Source organism: Sander lucioperca, chromosome 22, assembly GCF_008315115.2.
Source record: "Sander lucioperca isolate FBNREF2018 chromosome 22, SLUC_FBN_1.2, whole genome shotgun sequence".
NCBI lineage: Eukaryota > Metazoa > Chordata > Actinopteri > Perciformes > Percidae > Sander > Sander lucioperca.
The window spans coordinates 23,769,479-23,787,859 of record NC_050194.1 but is presented as its reverse complement, the minus strand read 5'-3'; the positions used below and the strand labels follow the sequence as shown (position 1 = coordinate 23,787,859).

At 40.1% G+C, this 18,381-nt stretch overlaps 2 protein-coding genes across 14 annotated transcripts in view; one reads left to right on the top strand and one right to left on the bottom strand.

Annotated features, from left to right (window-relative positions):
• Nucleotides 1-787: 787 nt before the first annotated feature.
• Nucleotides 788-6,866, top strand: LOC116061412 (testis-expressed protein 47). The gene is made up of 9 exons (XM_031315589.2): nt 788-994; nt 2,924-2,996; nt 3,527-3,630; nt 3,712-3,776; nt 3,916-3,994; nt 4,242-4,376; nt 4,502-4,649; nt 4,858-4,917; nt 5,574-6,866. The coding sequence occupies exons 1-8, from the start codon at nt 884-886 to the stop codon at nt 4,893-4,895; spliced, it is 753 nt and encodes a 250-aa protein (XP_031171449.1). The 5' UTR covers nt 788-883; the 3' UTR covers nt 4,896-4,917; nt 5,574-6,866.
• Nucleotides 6,867-11,270: 4,404 nt separating this feature from the next.
• The window catches only part of LOC116061283 (rho GTPase-activating protein 44), a 98,419-nt gene continuing 91,308 nt past the window's right edge, over nt 11,271-18,381 (bottom strand). For 12 of the 13 annotated variants that reach the window (XM_035997887.1, XM_035997888.1, XM_035997885.1 and 9 more), the window contains 3 exons: nt 17,833-17,939; nt 15,708-16,091; nt 11,271-12,915 (listed from right to left, as the gene is read on the bottom strand). In XM_035997887.1, the coding sequence (XP_035853780.1) occupies nt 12,758-12,915; nt 15,708-16,091; nt 17,833-17,939 (649 nt within the window). In that variant the 3' untranslated portion in view covers nt 11,271-12,757. Of the gene's footprint in view, nt 12,916-15,072; nt 15,126-15,707; nt 16,092-17,832; nt 17,940-18,381 lie in introns of all 13 variants that reach the window. The other variant, XM_035997891.1, reaches the window with a different exon arrangement.

Below are 18,381 nucleotides of genomic sequence, written 5' to 3'. Positions count from 1 at the left end.
GATTTATTCATTTTCTTTTGGGTGTTTGTTCGCTTTATAAAGTACACAAACATACGACTTTGTTACAGTAACAAGAGTAAATGTAAGCTATAATTTGTTTTCGCCCCTGGTTTGCAGCTTAGTGCACTCTCTTCTCCAGTAGTCCAAGATATTTACTCATTTAGATGTATTAATATCACAGAGAAATAATCATTGTAACAATACTGGAGTAGTAACAGCAAAATGTACATAAAGTATTTAAAAAAAAGTATGAGTTGTCTGAAGAGTCCTTAGGACCGTGGTTGCAGTGTGGAGAGGTGTAGTCTCGTCTCCATTTAGCGGCCATGTGTATGACACAAGCACCGCTGTGTCCATTTCTTTCACTTTCTATGATAACATTAGGCACTTACTGTTAAGTTAGCACCATCTGCTGACTACAACAACGTTTAGAATCACATGAGTTTAATTTTCATGATGTTAGAGACAGTTTCACAATAAATGGATTCACAAAATGTATAAATTAATAAAGTCTAACATTAGAAAGAAATTAAAACAGGTTAAAAAAAAAGCCTACATCAAATAATATCATAAAAAAATAATAGTAAATTGGGATAATCCCAGTACATACATCATCAATGAGCTGCAGGTAGAGCACAAATGTGTGGAAGCCCATTTACAGTGAAATAAAAATTTCGCCCAGCCACAGGTGCACACTTGAAGTGAAAGCCAGTCTTATCTTAAAATATATATACTCATGGTAAATAGATGATTACGATGAGTCGAACTCACCTACACGGCCGGTGACGTCAAACGCGTCTTGACCTACTTGTTGCCATGGTAACTCACAGAGAGCGAAGTGGAGCCCCCCCCCCCCCCAAACAATCTAGATTAGCTAAATTAAGCCATGGCTACTTCACAGAAAACCAAAAGCTTTTCTTGGGGAAAAGGAGACTCAGAGGACGAGGAGAGCAACAGAATGACCATGTTTGATGTGCTTCACGGGGAAATAAGAGAGGTTTGTTCTGGACCCTTTTCATGGTGTAGCTAGCTAGCTAGCTAACCTTACAGTATGGTAAAGTAAGTATGGTAACGTTAGTTAACAGCTACGAGAGTTAATTAAGCTAGTTAAGTAGCTAGCTATAGCTCACGACAGGCCGTGTTCGCCTTCATATCATCCAGATCCAGACGCGGAGTGATACCTGTGCAAAGTGATTAGACGTCATAGCCGTTGGTTATTATATCACGGCTATGAACCAATCAGATTGCTAGATTTGACGTAATACAACTGCCCCACACAAACAAACAAAGGCCCTTAAACAGTCTCCTCCAACGATCATTGAAGTGACATTAGCCATATTGATCACATTAAATTATTATTTTATGAAATAGCATAACAGTGTCCTTGTAAATAAATTGAAATAGGTAAATATAGCACGTTTTACATTATTGTTTTACACCATCTATATCAGTGCTTTGGTAATATAACATAGTCAAAATGTTCCAACATGGGTGTTTTGAACGCATAAAAGTCTGCTTTTTGTGGCACAACAGTGTTTTACATTCACAGAGACCTCCTAACTCCATATTTTAATGTCAGTTCTTGTCTACAACTGTAATAGAATTAGTTTTAATAGGAAATGTCCTATATGAGTATAGTGTACATGAGTGAATATGAGTGTAGAGGCTGACACGACACACTCACATAAAGTCTAAGGGTTGGACTTGGATGACATTGAAATAGAATTTTGTTTAGACTAAACCAAATCAGAAAAGTATTATTTTTCCCTCGAAACCCATCCTCATTAGCACACATCAAACACATCAACTATCTTATCATGGGAAGAGACCAGCAAACAGTTTACGACAGCAATACAATTCATCATGTGGATGCTGTGTCCCCTGCCATCCCTATATGTACACTGCCCACTCCTATTGGCCTTCATTACCTGAAATACAAGGCTGTCCTGGCCTGGGATTGGCTCCTGTGTTTACCGTCTATATATATCTGTAATTGCATCAGAGTGCAGCAGGCTTCGTTTTATACCATCTGGGGAACAATAGGTTTCTAGGGTATGAGCTTTTATAAACACTGCCGGCACGCAACTCGCTAAGGCTTCACTCACTCAGTGCCTGAATTGGACATAGAGAAAGTAAGATGGAGGAAATGAAAGCAGAGGAAAAGAAAGAGGATGAAACTGGGACTAGTTTATTTCATCAGCTTATGGCGCAGAGAAACGATCTGGAAGAAGATATGGTTTGTATTAAATTACAGACGAGAGATGAAACTGAAAGTTTTGTTAAGTTAAATGTTAATTGTTTTGCTATTGAATTCTGAAATCTAAGATATATAAAGATATATAAATGCAATATACATTATTTCAAAGAACTGTATGTATATATATATTGAAATCTATCCTCATCCTTCCTTTATGCATGTATATTATTTTTTAATTTATTTATTTTGTTATTGTTATTATCTGTATCTTTATATTTTTCCTTTCCAAGTACTTACTTTTTCAATATTATTTATATCATGGTTAATTACTTTTGCTATGTTATTTAATTACATATTATTCAATCTAATTTCACGTCAATTACTTACTTACATTACAATATTTTTCGTACTATGGCCACCTCACTTTACTTTACTTTACAATACTTTTTATATAATGCCACTTTACATTCATTCAGTACTTTTTGCACATTGTCTGTTGTTTGCCTGTTGTTTGTTTGTTTGGTTGTTTGTTGGTTTGTTTATATTGTGGAAAAACTGCTGCTGTAACAAGTGAATTTCCCCATTGTGGGATGAATAAAGTATTATCTAATCTAATCTAATCTATGTTCCTACCTGTATGTGTGTAATATGTGACAAAGTGCTCTGCAGGACTTTCTCTACAGGACACTGCATGTTTTCTAAGACTCTCCTTCATTTTCTCATCTACAGAAGATCGTGCTACAGCGGCTGATAGTGATTGCTCGGCTCCCCCACGATCTTGCTGACAGGACAGAACTGGGAGGTCAGCCAGCAATTACCTTTAGAGCTATAGGACCGAGAGCACAACAGCTCAGTGCAAGATAATGAGGCATTGCTATTCCACTGACAAGATCCATTTATTCCAATCAATTATCTAACCACCTTATACCAATTTCATCATCTTCTGGGGAAATGAAGGTTGATAGTAATTGATACTACAAATGTACAGATCTACGCCATTTACTACCGTACAGTAGAATTTACAAAGAAAACATCAATTTTACAACACTTAAAATCACAGAAATGTGCAACTGTTGCCATCATAGCAGCGAAAGGCTGTCTTCTTTTCCTTGTTTGAGTGTTTTTATAGCTTTCACACCTCTTTATGTGAATGAGTGTGCCTTGTCAGAGCTTTTTGTGGTTGCTGTTCAAGGAATTCTTCAACAAAAAGTCTACACTAAAAGCCCCCGGGAAGGCTGAAACTGTGTGTTGACAACAGAGCTTCCAGGTTGTTAGGCGACTCAGTTTCTCAATTGTCTGCAACAAACTGTTCTGTTGTTTGTTTCCACACAGTTTATTATGAAAAACTCAACTTTCAGCTAAGCAAACAGTATATATGGGATCATATGACGGGCCTGCTGTTGATTTATCCATCCTGTCTGCTGCATATCATTGAAGTAAGTTTGATTGTTCATGTATGATGAATATGTGTGATGTGATATCGTGCTCTTGAAGTTTTCTGTGTGGCTCTCTTCCAGTCATCCAGGGAGGTTCTGCTTTCTGTTCTGAAAGACCTTAAAGACATGCAACAACAGCCAGACGGGTAATAATGCTTTCTTGTTCTTCACCAGAGAATACAGAAAAGTCTAAAAAAATCCATTACAATCCAAATACATTCAGCCTGTTACTGTTATAAAATGTACATGAAACCATGCACATTATTTTTTACATCCTTTTTTTAGTACCTTGCTGGAAGCTGCCAAGGTTGTGTTCATGGCACATAACCCTCCAAGCAGGCTGTTCCAACAGTGGAGCTACAAGGTTTGATTTGTATCGTTACTTCTGGTCTTTGAGGTTGCATTAATATGAGGCAAATACAGATGGGCGACAAATTAAAGTGACTTAGTGTGGTATTGTTCCACCACAAGCCTTCAGAAGCATTCATTAAGTTTCTCCACGCATTTATTCAGGTATACCATCTAACTTGTCACCCGTCTGTGTGTTTTCCCTATAAATTATAATCTGGATGCATGAGCATTGTTTGACTGTTTGGTGTTGTTGACTGAAGGTGCTCGATGCAGATCACGGGGCGGAGGACTCTGTGACTAAAGGACCTGATGAAGAGGAAGAGAGCACAGAGACTCTGGTTTGCACTGTCCTGTCAGCGCTGCAGAAACTGGGCGAACATCTTAAAATATCTAAGGTGTGTTTACTTTGAGAGGTTTGTAATGTCTCTGGGGATTCATAGATACATTTCAGCAGTTTCTGTTTTATAACCATAACATAAAGGCAGTTTAAGAATAGGATTTTCTCTGAATGTACTCTAAGGCTGTTCCTGGGTCAGGGCTGGATACGTCTCCGGAGCTGATCGTCTCTCAGGAGGTTCTCAACAAACTTTTGGCTCGAGAGGAGCTCCTGACTCCGCAACAACACCTCCAGATGTACAACTCACCGTTAGACATCAGCATGGACTTTGGTAAGAGGCGTATGCTCACTCAGAAAGCACTCCAGCTGAGTTATCAAACATCTTACCAAACATTAATCTTAGAAAAAGATTAGTGACTTCATGATGACTGTGTTCATTTCTGCGATGTATCAAGTCATTGGGATGAAAAAAAGCAAAAGGCTGGTAAAGCTACACAAAGTTACACTTTGCTATGTTGTATATTCTCATCGTTCAATAGGACAAGTCATGCGAAGCAGCTGCCTCACTACGGTTTAACACTTTGGACAAAAGGTCAAAGGTAAGGAATCTTATTATCAAACCTACATTATGCTTTTTTTGCCAAGCTAGTGTGTTAGGGATGGCGATGGCGATGATTATAACCAATCCAGTCTTTTTTCCACTTGCCAAAAAGTGATTGCAGCTACAGGCTTTAGGCGTCTTGTTAACACTTAAATGGACTGTGTTTATATAGCGTTTTTCTAGTCTTAACGACTACTCAAGGCGCTTTTACATAGTACAGGAACCATTCACACACATTCATTCACTAGTGGCCCAGGCTGTCGTACAAGGTGCCACCTGCTCATCAGATAAACATTCACACACATTTACACCGATGGCGCATCATCCATCAGCAATTCAGGGTTCAGTGTCTCTCCCAAGGACACTTCAACGTGGGACTGCAGGGCCAGGGATTGAACCACCAACCTTCCGATTGGTAGGCGACCACTCTACCACCTGAGCCCCCCCAGCCACCACTTCCACACGACATGTTTTGAATGTGACCAGTGTACGTTTGAGAGATTTTAGGGTTGATGTCAGGCAGGATGCTTTGTCATCACAGAGGTCTATCTATCTGCACGGCAGGTGCATTTCAGCGCCGTTACTGTCGGACACTTGATATTGTGATTTACTTCCCAATTCACAAATGTAATGAAATGTTTTATGCTTCCGCAGGATGTGTTCGGCCTTCACGAAAGCACCTTGGATGAGACTGAAGGCTTCCTAGCAGATAGAAATCACTGCGACAGTTTTATACCAACATTTAACAAACTGCAGCACTCATTTTTTCTTTCGTTCTTCAATATCTTTTGTTCCAAAAGGATTTTATATATAAAATTTGTTTGAGTGAAATAACATTGAACACAATTTATTTAAAAAGCACAGAAAATCCAAGTAATATAAAAACATTTTTAATAGTTTCAACATTCGGATGAGGTTAATTTTATTTCTATCTTACTGTACACTGTGTTCCACTTGGTGACCGGGAGATTTCCTCTTTACTCCAAACTTTAAAGAGTCCACAGTGTCACGACAGTTTGACACAAAGAACTTTTAAGTCTAAAAAGTTTCCTTGATCACTCATGTGTTCCCTTTTTATTTTGGCCCCCATTACTTGGAACTTAAACTTAAGCAACAACAAAAAAAAGATGACTGGAGTTGTACTTGCAATGGCTGCATGCACCACAGTGTATTCTACAAACTGTACGAGGAAAAACAAACCTGTATGCTTTTGTCTTGTTTGCTGTAGGATTTCAGTGTAAAGTCACAGGAACTTTTCAAGATATTTGAAGTCCTTAAAAAGCGCATTGATTTCCTGACACTGTTCTCTGTTCAGAGCCAGATGTGCTTTTCTTATTTGCTAGATATAAAAAGGGTGAAACGTACTGTATCGATGGAACACAGAAGATAACATGGTGAAAAAAGCAGTAAATCATGAATGTTTTAAACAAACCGTTGGCAGAGCCGATGGACAGTTGGACTAAAAAAGGTTGAGGGCAGCACTGAATTCTTCTTCTTTTATAAAGGTCAATCTGTTCATTTATAAAAAATAAATACAAGCACATTTATAGAGGACCAAAGATGAGACATATTTCATAGGCATGGTTAAAAAGCATGCTGCTGAGTTTCACACAGGACAATGTCGAATCAAACACCCCCCGACTCCCCTCCCTCCCTCCCTCCCTAAACTTGGTCATAACACTCTTTTTATCAAATACCCCACCACCCTCTTCTACTTGAAACTATGTCCACAACACACACAATCCGCCTTCATCACGAGCGATGAGGTGAACATCGTCTATCACCGATACATTCCACCTATTCATGTAAAAAAAAAAGGCCTTCGTATTTTAGTGCTCAAAGGTCATGCTTGCAAAAGCTGTAATACTGGAAACTGTCTCTGGAACCTCTCTCCCGGCTGTCTCTGCTCGACAGGGCTATTGTTAATAAAGTTGTGTTTGACGAATACTGTATGTACAAGCCTTATTTTAAACCCTTTAGTACAAAACGAAGAGCAGCACATTGTAACACAGAAATCCAGACAAAGACAGGACAGACCATTCACCTCAGCACAGCCAAATTGCAACAATAACTTTTTCTTTTCTTTTTTTTTTTTAAAACTGTTTAGTGGTCAACATAAAGTTTTTTTTTTTTTTTGTTTGTTTTAATAATTATATCATAAATACTGGTGATAGCATTTCATGCTGTGTTGATTTAAACTCAGCTGGAGGATTGGATTGAATAAATCGGTAAGAACTGTAGCAGAGCTGAAACGTTAAACCTTAAAGGTGCAGTAGGTAAGACTTCTAAAACTAACTTTCTGTCATATCTGCTGAAACTGACCCTATGTTCCAGTAGAACTACATGAAGAAGGTCATTTAAAAATAAATCCGGCTCCTCTGGCTCCACCTACAGCCTGTAGTGAGATTTGCAAAAATCCACCGCTCCCTGTTCAGATGCACCAATCAGGGCCAGGGGGCGTGTCTAACTGTTCAGATGCACCAATCAGGGCCAGGGAGCATGTCTAACTGTTCAGATGCACCAATCAGGGCCAGGGGGCGTGTCTAACTGCATGTCAATCACTGCTCATGCACATGCATTCATTCTCCCTTGTGGGGGGAGGGGCTTAGGAGACCGTTTTGGGCTTTAGCGGAAAGGGGGGGAGGGACTGAGAAGTTGTCGATGTTAAAAATGTTTTGCTAAGTCCTGGATCTTCACAATCCGACCTACAACACCTTTAAAAGGAAACTATTTTGATTATTGATTTATTCTTCATGTAATTGTTGAAGAAGAAATGACAGACATTTATGTGGGCTATAGACCAGGCGATTAAGAAAATAATCAGCTGATTAATTATGGAAATAATTAAAAAGTCGCAGCCCTAAATTGTAGAAAATGTCCAAATTGTCCTGTAGTTTCTCTGCTTTTTTGCATGTTCTAAATTTAACCTTTCATGCTTTGTTGAGGAATTTTATGTACAAATGTACCGGTATGTGTCGCTTTACTGATTCCAAACATGTAATTATAATGGCTTTAACTGACCCCACACAAAGGGACACAAGGTACACTTCTTATTTTTGGAAACATTGGAACAAATGTCTCTGCGTTATAATCACTTTGATCTTATGAACTTCAATGTATAGAACTTGTTTGTCTTGTTTGGGTTGTTGTGATAGATAGATATACTGATATGGACCTGTGTGTCTGAAATAAAGTTGAATTACATTCTTAAATATTGATCTTACATCTTATATGGAGGACATGACTGTGTAGAGTTTTGTTTTCAGTCATGTTGTGGAACCGAGGAGATTTGTTATCTGCTGTCAAACAGTCAAACTAAAAGACAGCGATGCAGCAATTTCCTTTGCAGAGTCTCTTTTAACCTCTTGAATCCTGCTGGATCTTGTGATTGATCCATCGTCACGGCTACAGGTCGTGTGGACAAACATTGTGCAAAACCACAAAAAAAAAGTATTTGAAATTCGAAAGAAGTTGCCAACATTTTCAGAAATAAAACTAGCCGTGTTGCATTGTTGGAAAATGTACAGAATGGGGGCGCCTGTGTAGCTCACCTCATAGAGTGCGCGCCCACATAAAGAGGCTTAGTCCTCAACGCAGCGGCCGTGGGTTCGACTCCGACCTGCGGCCCTTTGCTGCATGTCATTCCCCCTCTCTCTCCCATTTCATGTCTTCAGCTGTCCAGTCAGAAATAATGGCCAAAAAAAGTTATCTTTTAAAAAAAAACAACTAAATTATAAAATGATGCACAGGACATCTGGAATTTTCCATTAAATGTAATGTAGCTGCGATGATGTGTTGAACAAGCATATATATAATAAAAGAAAATGCAATATTACTAAACATTTTTTCTAACTGTAAAGCTAAATTCAGGGTTCAAGAGGTTATTCTTAGTCTGCAACACAAGCGCTATTAGCAGTTTCTATTATAAAATCTACAAAATAGATTTAACCTTGAGCCTACAGTACTTCAGTAAATATTTTTACTGTACGAAGTCTACTTGATATTGTTTTGTGTGAATGTGGCAATATTGTGCTAGAACCAGCAACATTATATTATATGTACGATATGTTATAATGTTCATCGTCATTTATATTTCTCAATACAGCATATTCATATATCTATATATATATATATATTTAAATTTCTCCCCTGTCACTATATACACAACATGTATGTGCAGAGGCTCCAGTATTTACAAAAGTCCTGTGAATAATATTATCGCACTTTAAAGAAAGAGGACGGCAGAGCAGCACAGTGACTTTGAGGCCATGCGTCGCGGATGTTCTCAGGACGAAATGGAAAGTCTTTCAAATCTGGATAGGTCACATTAAAACCCACCGCAAGGCAAATAACAAACTGCTGCTGTCGTATGCAAACCTTGTTACTCCAGTTTTATTGATTTTCAAGTTTTCTCTTAAACCTCCCGATTCCTGAAAAGGTTTTGATGCGACAGCAGGGAAATTCTGGTCCCGTGTTTGAATGCATGTTTCTTTTTTCTTTTTTTTTAGATGAGATTCATGTGTAGTGGAAACAATCACAACTCTTCAGTAAAAAGTATTCAGAAATATATCTGTATAAATACTCTCATCAAAATAAACACATATACACATATCTTTGCACTTGCCTCTGGTTCACTTATATAGACCAAAAATATCAGCATCATCACACAGGGTTCCTATGAACTGCAATGGAGAGGTGGATGAAACTGAAACTGCACTGTCAGAAAGAAAAGTGTGCTTGTTTTTGCAACTGAGGCTGCAGCTTTTTTTTTTTTTGTTGTTGACAAAAATAGCACCTTAGTTTCTGGGACTGTGACTGTTTTCAGTTCTTTGTTATGATATGACAGGATGTCATTATACCTCAGGGCAGGAGGACTACTTCTTGTGCCTGCATGCTCTCGCTCAGCTGAACAACGCCTTGTCAGGGATGGCTCTCCAGATGTTTATAACACGCCGTCCCATGTGGAGCCTGAAGTGTGCCATCAGAGTAATTATAGTTTTGAGTTTTAATTTCACCTGTTTAATTATAATCATTTAATACACTGTTTTGGTTTCAAGCGTTCTGCTTCACTCTCGGAGCTCTTGTAGAGTTTGTTTTCGGCTGCAGCAGGCTGCTGTTTTCAGTGAAATACTACGCTGTACACTACCTGCTCAGCAGCAAACAGCAGACAGACTGTTGAACATAGAGGAGCATTTAGCAGCTAAAGAGACAGATGTTTCCCTCAAGAGTTGGTTGAGCTAACAATCAGAGCTAAAGAAGAGAGATACCTCCAAATGAAGGAAGATGTTGCTTCGTGTCTGCTGCATGTGTAAATTGCTAACACGTTCATCAACTTTAAAAGGCAATAATATGTCAGTGTTGTGTTAACAGCTTGGTTCACTTGTTTACCAAGCTCCTTATTTCTGTCCTATTCAAATTAATTCTAAAAAGGCTCTTTTTATTATTTTACATTTCATTATTCAAGTTTTGTCTTTCTATTCTATCATATTCCATCTCACGTTTCGTTTGTTTCTTGCTTCAACATTTGCAATTTCCATTTTGTGATCACTAAAGCGTGACTGATGGTCCTGCGGAGGCTCCACGCAGAGCTGTCGCCGTAGCCTACGTACAGTAAGTGGCCTGAAGTTTATACTTGTGCGTTGGTGTGTGCGTCGAGCCGGCATATGTGTGTGTGTGTGTGTGTGTGTGTGTGTGTGTGTGCGTGTGGGGGGAGTGTGTGGTAGAGCGAGTGAGAGAGTGACGGTGATTAGCTTCGGAGGGCTCGAGAGTCATAGTGAGAGAAACAAAGTGTCTCCTCTGTTCTTTCTGACCACGGTGGGAAATCTGGAGCAGGAGAAGTTAACCCTCTCCTTGATTTCATGTTGTTTATGGAGAAGGAGAACCAGGAAATGAGTCGGGGGACATGCAAAGCTACCAAGCCACGGCCGAGCGACGTGTGATGCTGCGACGTGTGTCGCTGCGACGTGTGGTTACATTTTTCAAGAGGTGCACGTCAGGCTACGGCATAGGGTCGGTGGATCCACGTACCTACGTATGTAGCCAGGGCGAAGATGTGGCTCTATTTAATTGTCACTTAAGCAGTACTGTATGACATCTTAACATTAAAGGTATCCTGTGGAGTTTTGACCACTAGCAACGCTATGGAGCAATGTTATTCCGAGTGGGTGATGCAATTTCGGTGGGACAAAAGTTACATCCTGCTGCCGATTCCCGTGCTATTCTGCTGATCCACAGTTGGTGGCAGTAATGTGCAAGGAAGCATAGCAAAAGCAGAGAAGTAAAAGACTGCAAGCTACCAAACTCGGATGTAAACAATGCACAATTCAAAAAAAAAATTTTTTCATTTTTTTGAATTTGGCTTTGCTAATGTTTTATGGGGAAGAAAATGCATTCAAGATATTTTTTTGTGTTTCAAGAGAAACACTGAATGTAAACATAACTTTTGTTCATTTATAAGAAAACTCCACAGGGCACCTTTAAAGAAAGTTCAACCCTCAGAGCAGCAGCAGGAGCTCTGATTGGCCACACTCCTGCCAATACAAAACAGCTGGACAATTAATAATTATTAATTTGAGCATATGTTCTGTTGGCACACTCCAGGCATCAATGTCTCTCTGCGGATTCAGCTCCACGTTCTCGAAAATTACTCGACATGGGAAAATGAAGTATCCCACGTAAACTTGTAAGCTTGCTGCCAAAATAATTGTGTGTAATCACATGGAGTTGTTAATTCTCCAGCTTACTAGACCTTTTGCATTCTGTACCTTTCATAAACTATGCATCTCATATGTTTAATAGCTCCCTGACAGCATCTACTCAATTCTATGTGGAGGAAACTGTCTTTATAGCTCTCCTGTAGATACAAAATATGATCTGATTTGATTTAAAATGTTAATTGTATCATATATTCTGAAAATGTACAATATAAACAATAAATATTCAGTGATTCATATCCTGATTGTGTGATTGAGCTCTTTGCAACCTGGGAATTATTTTCCTAAATCTCTAAAACATGCATTCCTGTTTATGCTCCACGACGCCAACAGTGCAACATCATAAAGTACAATTACCAAACACATATAAACACACACACACACACACACACACACACACACACACACACACACACACACACACACTTTCCAAAACGACATACTGGCACACTCACAGTGAACGCTCAGGTGGGACAGAAATTCGGGGGGGGGGGTGTGTTTGCCACCACATGCCACAGCAAGGCATTTCAACTGATACCCCTGAGGAATGAAGGATGATGGGAGATAAACAGAAAGAGAACGTGTTGGCAGGACAGATGTACAGTACTGTGTTGTTCTTCCTTCTTAAAATGAACTCACGAGAAGCAGCGGCAGCAGCAAAGAGCACTCGTTCCTCCCAGCAGCCTGTTTCCAGTCTCGTGTGCGAAGTTAAAGGCAATATTGCAAGTGAATCAAAATAAGGCAGAAAGAAACATAAAACATTAAATAAAACAGCCAACATTAAAATGTCAAATTGTGTGTCCGATCAAAAGTCCCCTGACAATATTGTCGCTAACGCCTCATGAGATCAGGATTTCTTTTAGGTGCGTATTTTTTGTTATTTTCTAAATGTTTTTACCAGTCGAGCCCTCTGGATCGAGTACAGGTGAGGTGTGAGGATGAGATCCAGAGTGAGGCTGAAGAAATCCAGCTGGAGAGGTGAAAGGTCAACGATTGAGTGTGTGGAGTTTTTCTGTTGTTGTTGTTGTTGTTGTTGTTGTTGTTGAGTGAGACGGTGCAGCAGTAGCGTTGGGTTTCATTAAATCAGCTGACGGGTGGGGGAGGGAGGAAGGGGACTCAGTGGCGTCATAGCACTGTACTCTCGCACTCTTCCTCCGACTCCGCTCTGTTGTTGGACGACTCAAACCGTGCCACTGAGTTCCTGAAGGGGGAGATGTGGGGCAAGTCAAAAATACAGTCCAGGTCCACGTCAATGATGGGGATGTCCAAGTTGCAGAGAGAATCTGGCAGAGCAGAAACACACAGACAGACATGAGTGAAAGAAAAAAAAAATACTGGTCATTTGAGAAAGAAATAGAGGTTGTAGAGACAGACAGACAGACAGATCATTCCAGATGTGGATTCATCGATGCTGGATGATGTTACAAACAGCAGGTCGGTCATAATTAGTTCAAACCATTCATTACAGTATGATAAATAAAAAAGAATGCATGATAGGGGTGCACGATACACAACATTCAAAGTACGCAACGGGGGTGTCGGCATACGTACATTTTGGCCATGCACTGCTTTTAATCGTAATTTAAGATGCCCTTTTATTCTCTGGCTTTTAATTGTCTAAACCTTTCTTTCCTTTTTTCTGTTTTTATCTGATTTCATGGGTTTAATTTTGTGTTACCAGCTGCAGAAAAACAAAATATTTAGTATTTAGAGATTTTGTATTTCAATAAAGTTAGTGGCAGATTTAAAAAAATAAATACAAAACTGGTTCTGCAGAGGCTGAAGTACTCTGACGTTTAGCCCCTATAGCATGTGTCAAGCTTCAAAACCCTAGAGCCTACAATTCCCATAATACAACTAAGTCATTTATTAATGTATTGAGTCTTTCCCTGGCCTCATCTTTCACACTCTTTCACCCCGAGTTAATAATGCAGATTTTTAGATTTTTCAATCTTAAATCAATTTCTTCAGACATAAAAAAAAAGCTCCCAGAGAACAAATAGAATAATTATTAACTGTTTTCACAGGTTGAGTGATTAATAAACTAATCTTTATGTGTGAAATCTGTGGAGTGCCCCTTTAATGATAAAATGGCGATTAAATGACAAATATCTATCATCATCAGTATTGTTGCATCGTTATTGGATGCAAGAAATCATTAAATCAATAATAAATAAAAAGCATTATCAATAAGGTGCATCCCTACTGCTTACCCCTCATTCAGACGTGATCGATGACTAATTCATCTAGTAAACACGGTCAAAACCCAAAACCACCAGATCAATGTAGTTAGTTATACTCATGTATAAACTAATACTGTATATTGACCTCAGTATGATGCAAATCAAACAACATCCACAGTGTGACGTGTGTGATGAACACCTGCACAGACAGGAAGTGTGCTGACTGGGGAACAGCAGTGGGCGGTGAGGCACAACACTGTGGAGTGGAGCATGAGTGTGTGTGTGTGTGTGTGTGTGTGTGTGTGTGTGTGTTGGGGGGAGGGGGGGGGGGCAGCTGGAGCAGGGCATTATGGGTGGGAATCCTAAGGGCAGAGATTGTTGGAGCAGGGTATGTAAGACTTTTAAAAGACCTTTAATACCACCTAGGATAAAATGTAACGCCAACTCCATGGCCATATAACGGAAAATCAGTGTGGATTTAAATCCTGAGAAAATATTTATTTAACAAGTAACGTTACCTTAATTGAACAAAAAATGTTATTATAATACTCACATTCGTACTTAATAGACAACAGCTTTGTGAAGTGTGTTTGTACTCATAAAATGAATATTGGTTGCATTAAGAACTCTTGTTGCTATTAACTGAAAATACAAAACAAAACCAATAATAAAAAATGAAACTAGTGCAGTAGGAGTTGTTACAACTAGTTCCACCTGGGCAAGATGCGATATGTAATATAATGTAATGTTATATAATATCCCAGATGCTTCAGTGATGGTTTTATCCTGGAAATTATTTATTTGTGGCGTTACTGTATTCATTTAATCCTACGAAAGGAAAATACTTTTTTTTAGACTATCGTTAATTAAATGTAATACTTTTAAGGCCTTATTGTTTGGAATATTAAATTTAAGAACCCGCGGGTACCCTGTTGGAGGTTTTTGGTGTCCGCCCCGGTCTGTTTAAGCCATGCATCGCATCAGTCTCAGCCACCATGCAAAGGCCAAAAAACGGATTAAAGCTGGACTGAACACAGCCGCTCGGTATAATGAGAAGTCATGTGTTGGCACGTAAGGAGAGGCTCAAGAGTGAGGCTGCAGTAGAGCGGCGAATCAGATAGAAATCTGATCCAAAGTCTGCGTCTACTGGCAACCTCACTCGACTGTGAGCTGGCTCCATGTTCGGCTGAGATGGCAGAGGGATTGGAGGGATGGGGGGTGGGGGGGTGAGGCTTTAGCACAGGAACTCCTGCTTACCCTAAAAGTCCCTCTCACACACTGAATCACACTGAACCTCTCGGCTCATACCGCTGTAAGTGAGACAATAAGAGCAGTCGACAGAAGCGGAAAATTAGACGAACACATACTTAGAAACAAGTATTGACGTTGAGGTATATAAAAAGATAAAGAGAATATTCAGTTCAGGAATAGCCAACACAAAATGAACATGTTTTAGTGCAGATTTATGTTTGTGTCACTCCATTCAACCTGATACAGAGTAGCATCCTGTAAATGACCAGCAGTGAGTATAAAGTACAGCATTTGTTACCTTGGCATGCAATTATTCATACACCCCTAGGTGGAAATCTGTTTTCAAATGTTTATGCTAACTAAGGGCCTTGAATCCATGGCCTGTTATCTTGTAATAGCTGCTGGTCAAACAAGCACTGAATGTTTTCTTGAAGCAAACAAACTTGAATCGTGAAAATAAATTACATTTCTCAAAATACAACATCAATCTTCAAATTAACCGGTAATTAATGGGCTCTGATAAATGCAGTGGAGTTAACAGCTAAAGTAAAAGTACAAAAATAATAGCTATACTTAAATTAACAGCCGAGTCAAGGTGTGCACGTGTAGTGATGTGTTGTAATCTCTTTTATACACCTTACCTGTGGACATGCTCTCCCCAGGAGACAAACCGTCCAGGAGGCCTGTGGAATGGTCCAGAGGCTGGGGGCTGGTGCCCGGCGTGCTGGGGGGCTGAGGAGGAGGTAAGCTGGGCCTCTGTCGAGGCGGCTTCGGGGTCGGCCGAGTCTTGGTGAGAGTCCCGGCCAGCGAGGGTGGAGAGGAGAGACACGGGGTGGTGGCCATCTGGATCTGTCCCGGGGAGCCAATGGTGGCGTATCCCTGCGGGTAGCTGAAGCTGTACGGGGAGGGCGTGCTGGGAGGGGTGGGCGACAGGCTGACTGGAGACGGCTGACCTGTCGACTGGTCAGACATGGCTCCTGACTGGCAGTACGGGGCTTTAGGTGGGATCGGGGCCAGCTTCTTAGCTGCAGAGAGACAATTCGATTCAGTTTATTTAAGAAGGGGACAGTGCACATTATTAAGACGCATACATGGGTTAAAAATGCACGAATTAGCCAAAAGGCTATTTTTCATCTGTGGTTCCCTGGCATCAATGTTAAAAAGGCTTTTTAAAATACACATAAACAAGAAAGAAAGACAACACGAGCAGAGCAGAACTTAGCACAAAACAAGACACAGCACGGAAGCAAAAAGATTACCAACAAAATAGTCTCGCATTGCCAGACCATTCCTGGATGGGAGAAAAACATGCTCTGGTTTAATGACATTTCTTTAAACCAATCACAATTGTCTTGGGCGCCGCTAAGCGCCGGACAGAGCCACGGTGCCTCTGCAAAATAGACTCGGGAAGGAACTTGTTTTGGTGGAACGTGGACGTTCAAAAGTAGTTTTAGTCGTGCAACAGAAAACTCAGATTGGACAGATAGTCTAGCTAGCTGTCTGGATTTACCCTGCAGAGATCTGAGGAGCAGTTAACCATAGTCCTCACAAATCCACCGGAGGTTAGAACTCCAACACAAGGAGCGATTTGAGGGATGGAGGAAATAATTTTTTATTTTATTTATCTATTTATTTATTGTTTTCTTCGTTCAAATTTATTTTGTATTTTTGAATGTACATTTGTAAATATATTCATTTAATTTATAGGCGATCAACTTGTAACCTCAGACTATTTCATTTTTTGTAAATACCAATAAAAAATTATCACAAAACATAATAAATAGATCTCTGTTAGATAAATATTACAAAACTGCAGTGATATTTTACACCTGTTGTGCAAGATGGAGCAGAGTCACTGCAGGAGAACAGCGGGGAGCAAGAAGATGTTCTCTCTCTCTCTCACAGGCTGCACAAGGAATACATTAAAAACCTTATTTTAGGAGATACATGACTCTGTGTCTCTGGCTTAATTAAAGAGATACTCAAATTATTTATTTTTATAATAATAATAATTCATACTGTTTATTGATCCCCAGTGGGGAAATTACAATTTACACTCTGTTTGTTAGAAATCACTACACACAGGCCTGAAATACACACACATGCTCAGGACCTATTCATGCACAAATGGAGAGATGTCAGAGTGAGTGGGCTGCTAGTGCTGGGGGGGTACAGTGCCTTGCTCAAGAGCACCTGACAGTGCCCAGGAGTTGAACTGGCATCTCTCCAGCTACCAATCCACACTCTGTACTTTGGTCCGTACTGGGACTTGAACCAGCGACCCTCCGGTTCCCAACCCAAGTCCCTACGGACTGAGATACTGCCACCCCCAAATATAGTATATTTAGTTATAGTTGGGAGGCTTGCAAGAGACTATAAATTAAAGAAAAGCGAAGCGATATCCTGACTTTTAGTCTTGAGTATGAGTTCAGAGATGCTGGATCCTATAAATCCCATAATAGTGTCTTTCATTAGACCTTCCTGCTTTTTAAATGCCTCATCTTTCCAACTCTGTGCTTCTAACTGAGGTTGAAGCTGCCTTCAAGTGGGGTCGGGAAATGTCGAGATCTATCAACGATCTGACAGAAAACAATACTTGTGAAGTATAAAGTCTACATGTGCTACATTGTGGGGTTAAAGAACACAACAGGAGGACGTCACAAAAATAGGTCATTTGACACCCCCACCGCCGCACAACCCTGCAGTGAATCGCCAGATCGCTTGTTCTGGTCTGAATGGGCCCTAATGCCTGGGCAGCCTCATTACCTCTCCTCAGGGTGAGTGGGCTGTGATCAGACTGTCCACTAGAGGTCATCGTCCCCTGGAGTCCCTTCTGTCCGATCACTGGAGACAGCTCCTTGTTCTTTAGAGTACTGAGGACACAGTGAAGGAGAAGAAAAACACAGAGGAATTACAACCTGCCCCATGCATGTCTCTTCCCTGTGTCCATAAATCTCATGGCATATAAAGAAAAAATATGAGAGCACCCATAGTTCAATGTCAAACTGCCTGAGTGAACACTGTTGCAGGCAAAGATGTAGTCTATACAGCGGCGCAGCAGAAGCACTTCAAAAATCCCAAATAAACCCTGATGGCTTAATGGATTTTTCTTACTTTTACAGCGCAGTGCAGCCAGAATGCCAATGGGAAGATGGCCTGAAGGTCAAAACATAACCAGTTTATACTCTGACTGACTCTCAGCAGATGAGGCATGAATGGATGATTGAAGTTGCCGGGATTTAAAGACGGAGTGGAGCAATGCAAATAAGCATCTTTGGGCACAATGTCAAATATAATAATGTCATTAAAGGGTAA

Coding starts and splice junctions, on each gene's coding strand:
- LOC116061412 (XM_031315589.2), top strand. CDS start 884: ATGGCTACTTCACAGAAAACCAAAAGCTTTTCTTGGGGAAAAGGAGAC. Junction 2,997..3,526: donor TGACAGGACAGAACTGGGAG/GTCAGCCAGCAA, acceptor GTTTCCACACAG/TTTATTATGAAAAACTCAAC. Junction 3,995..4,241: donor TCCAACAGTGGAGCTACAAG/GTTTGATTTGTA, acceptor TGTTGACTGAAG/GTGCTCGATGCAGATCACGG.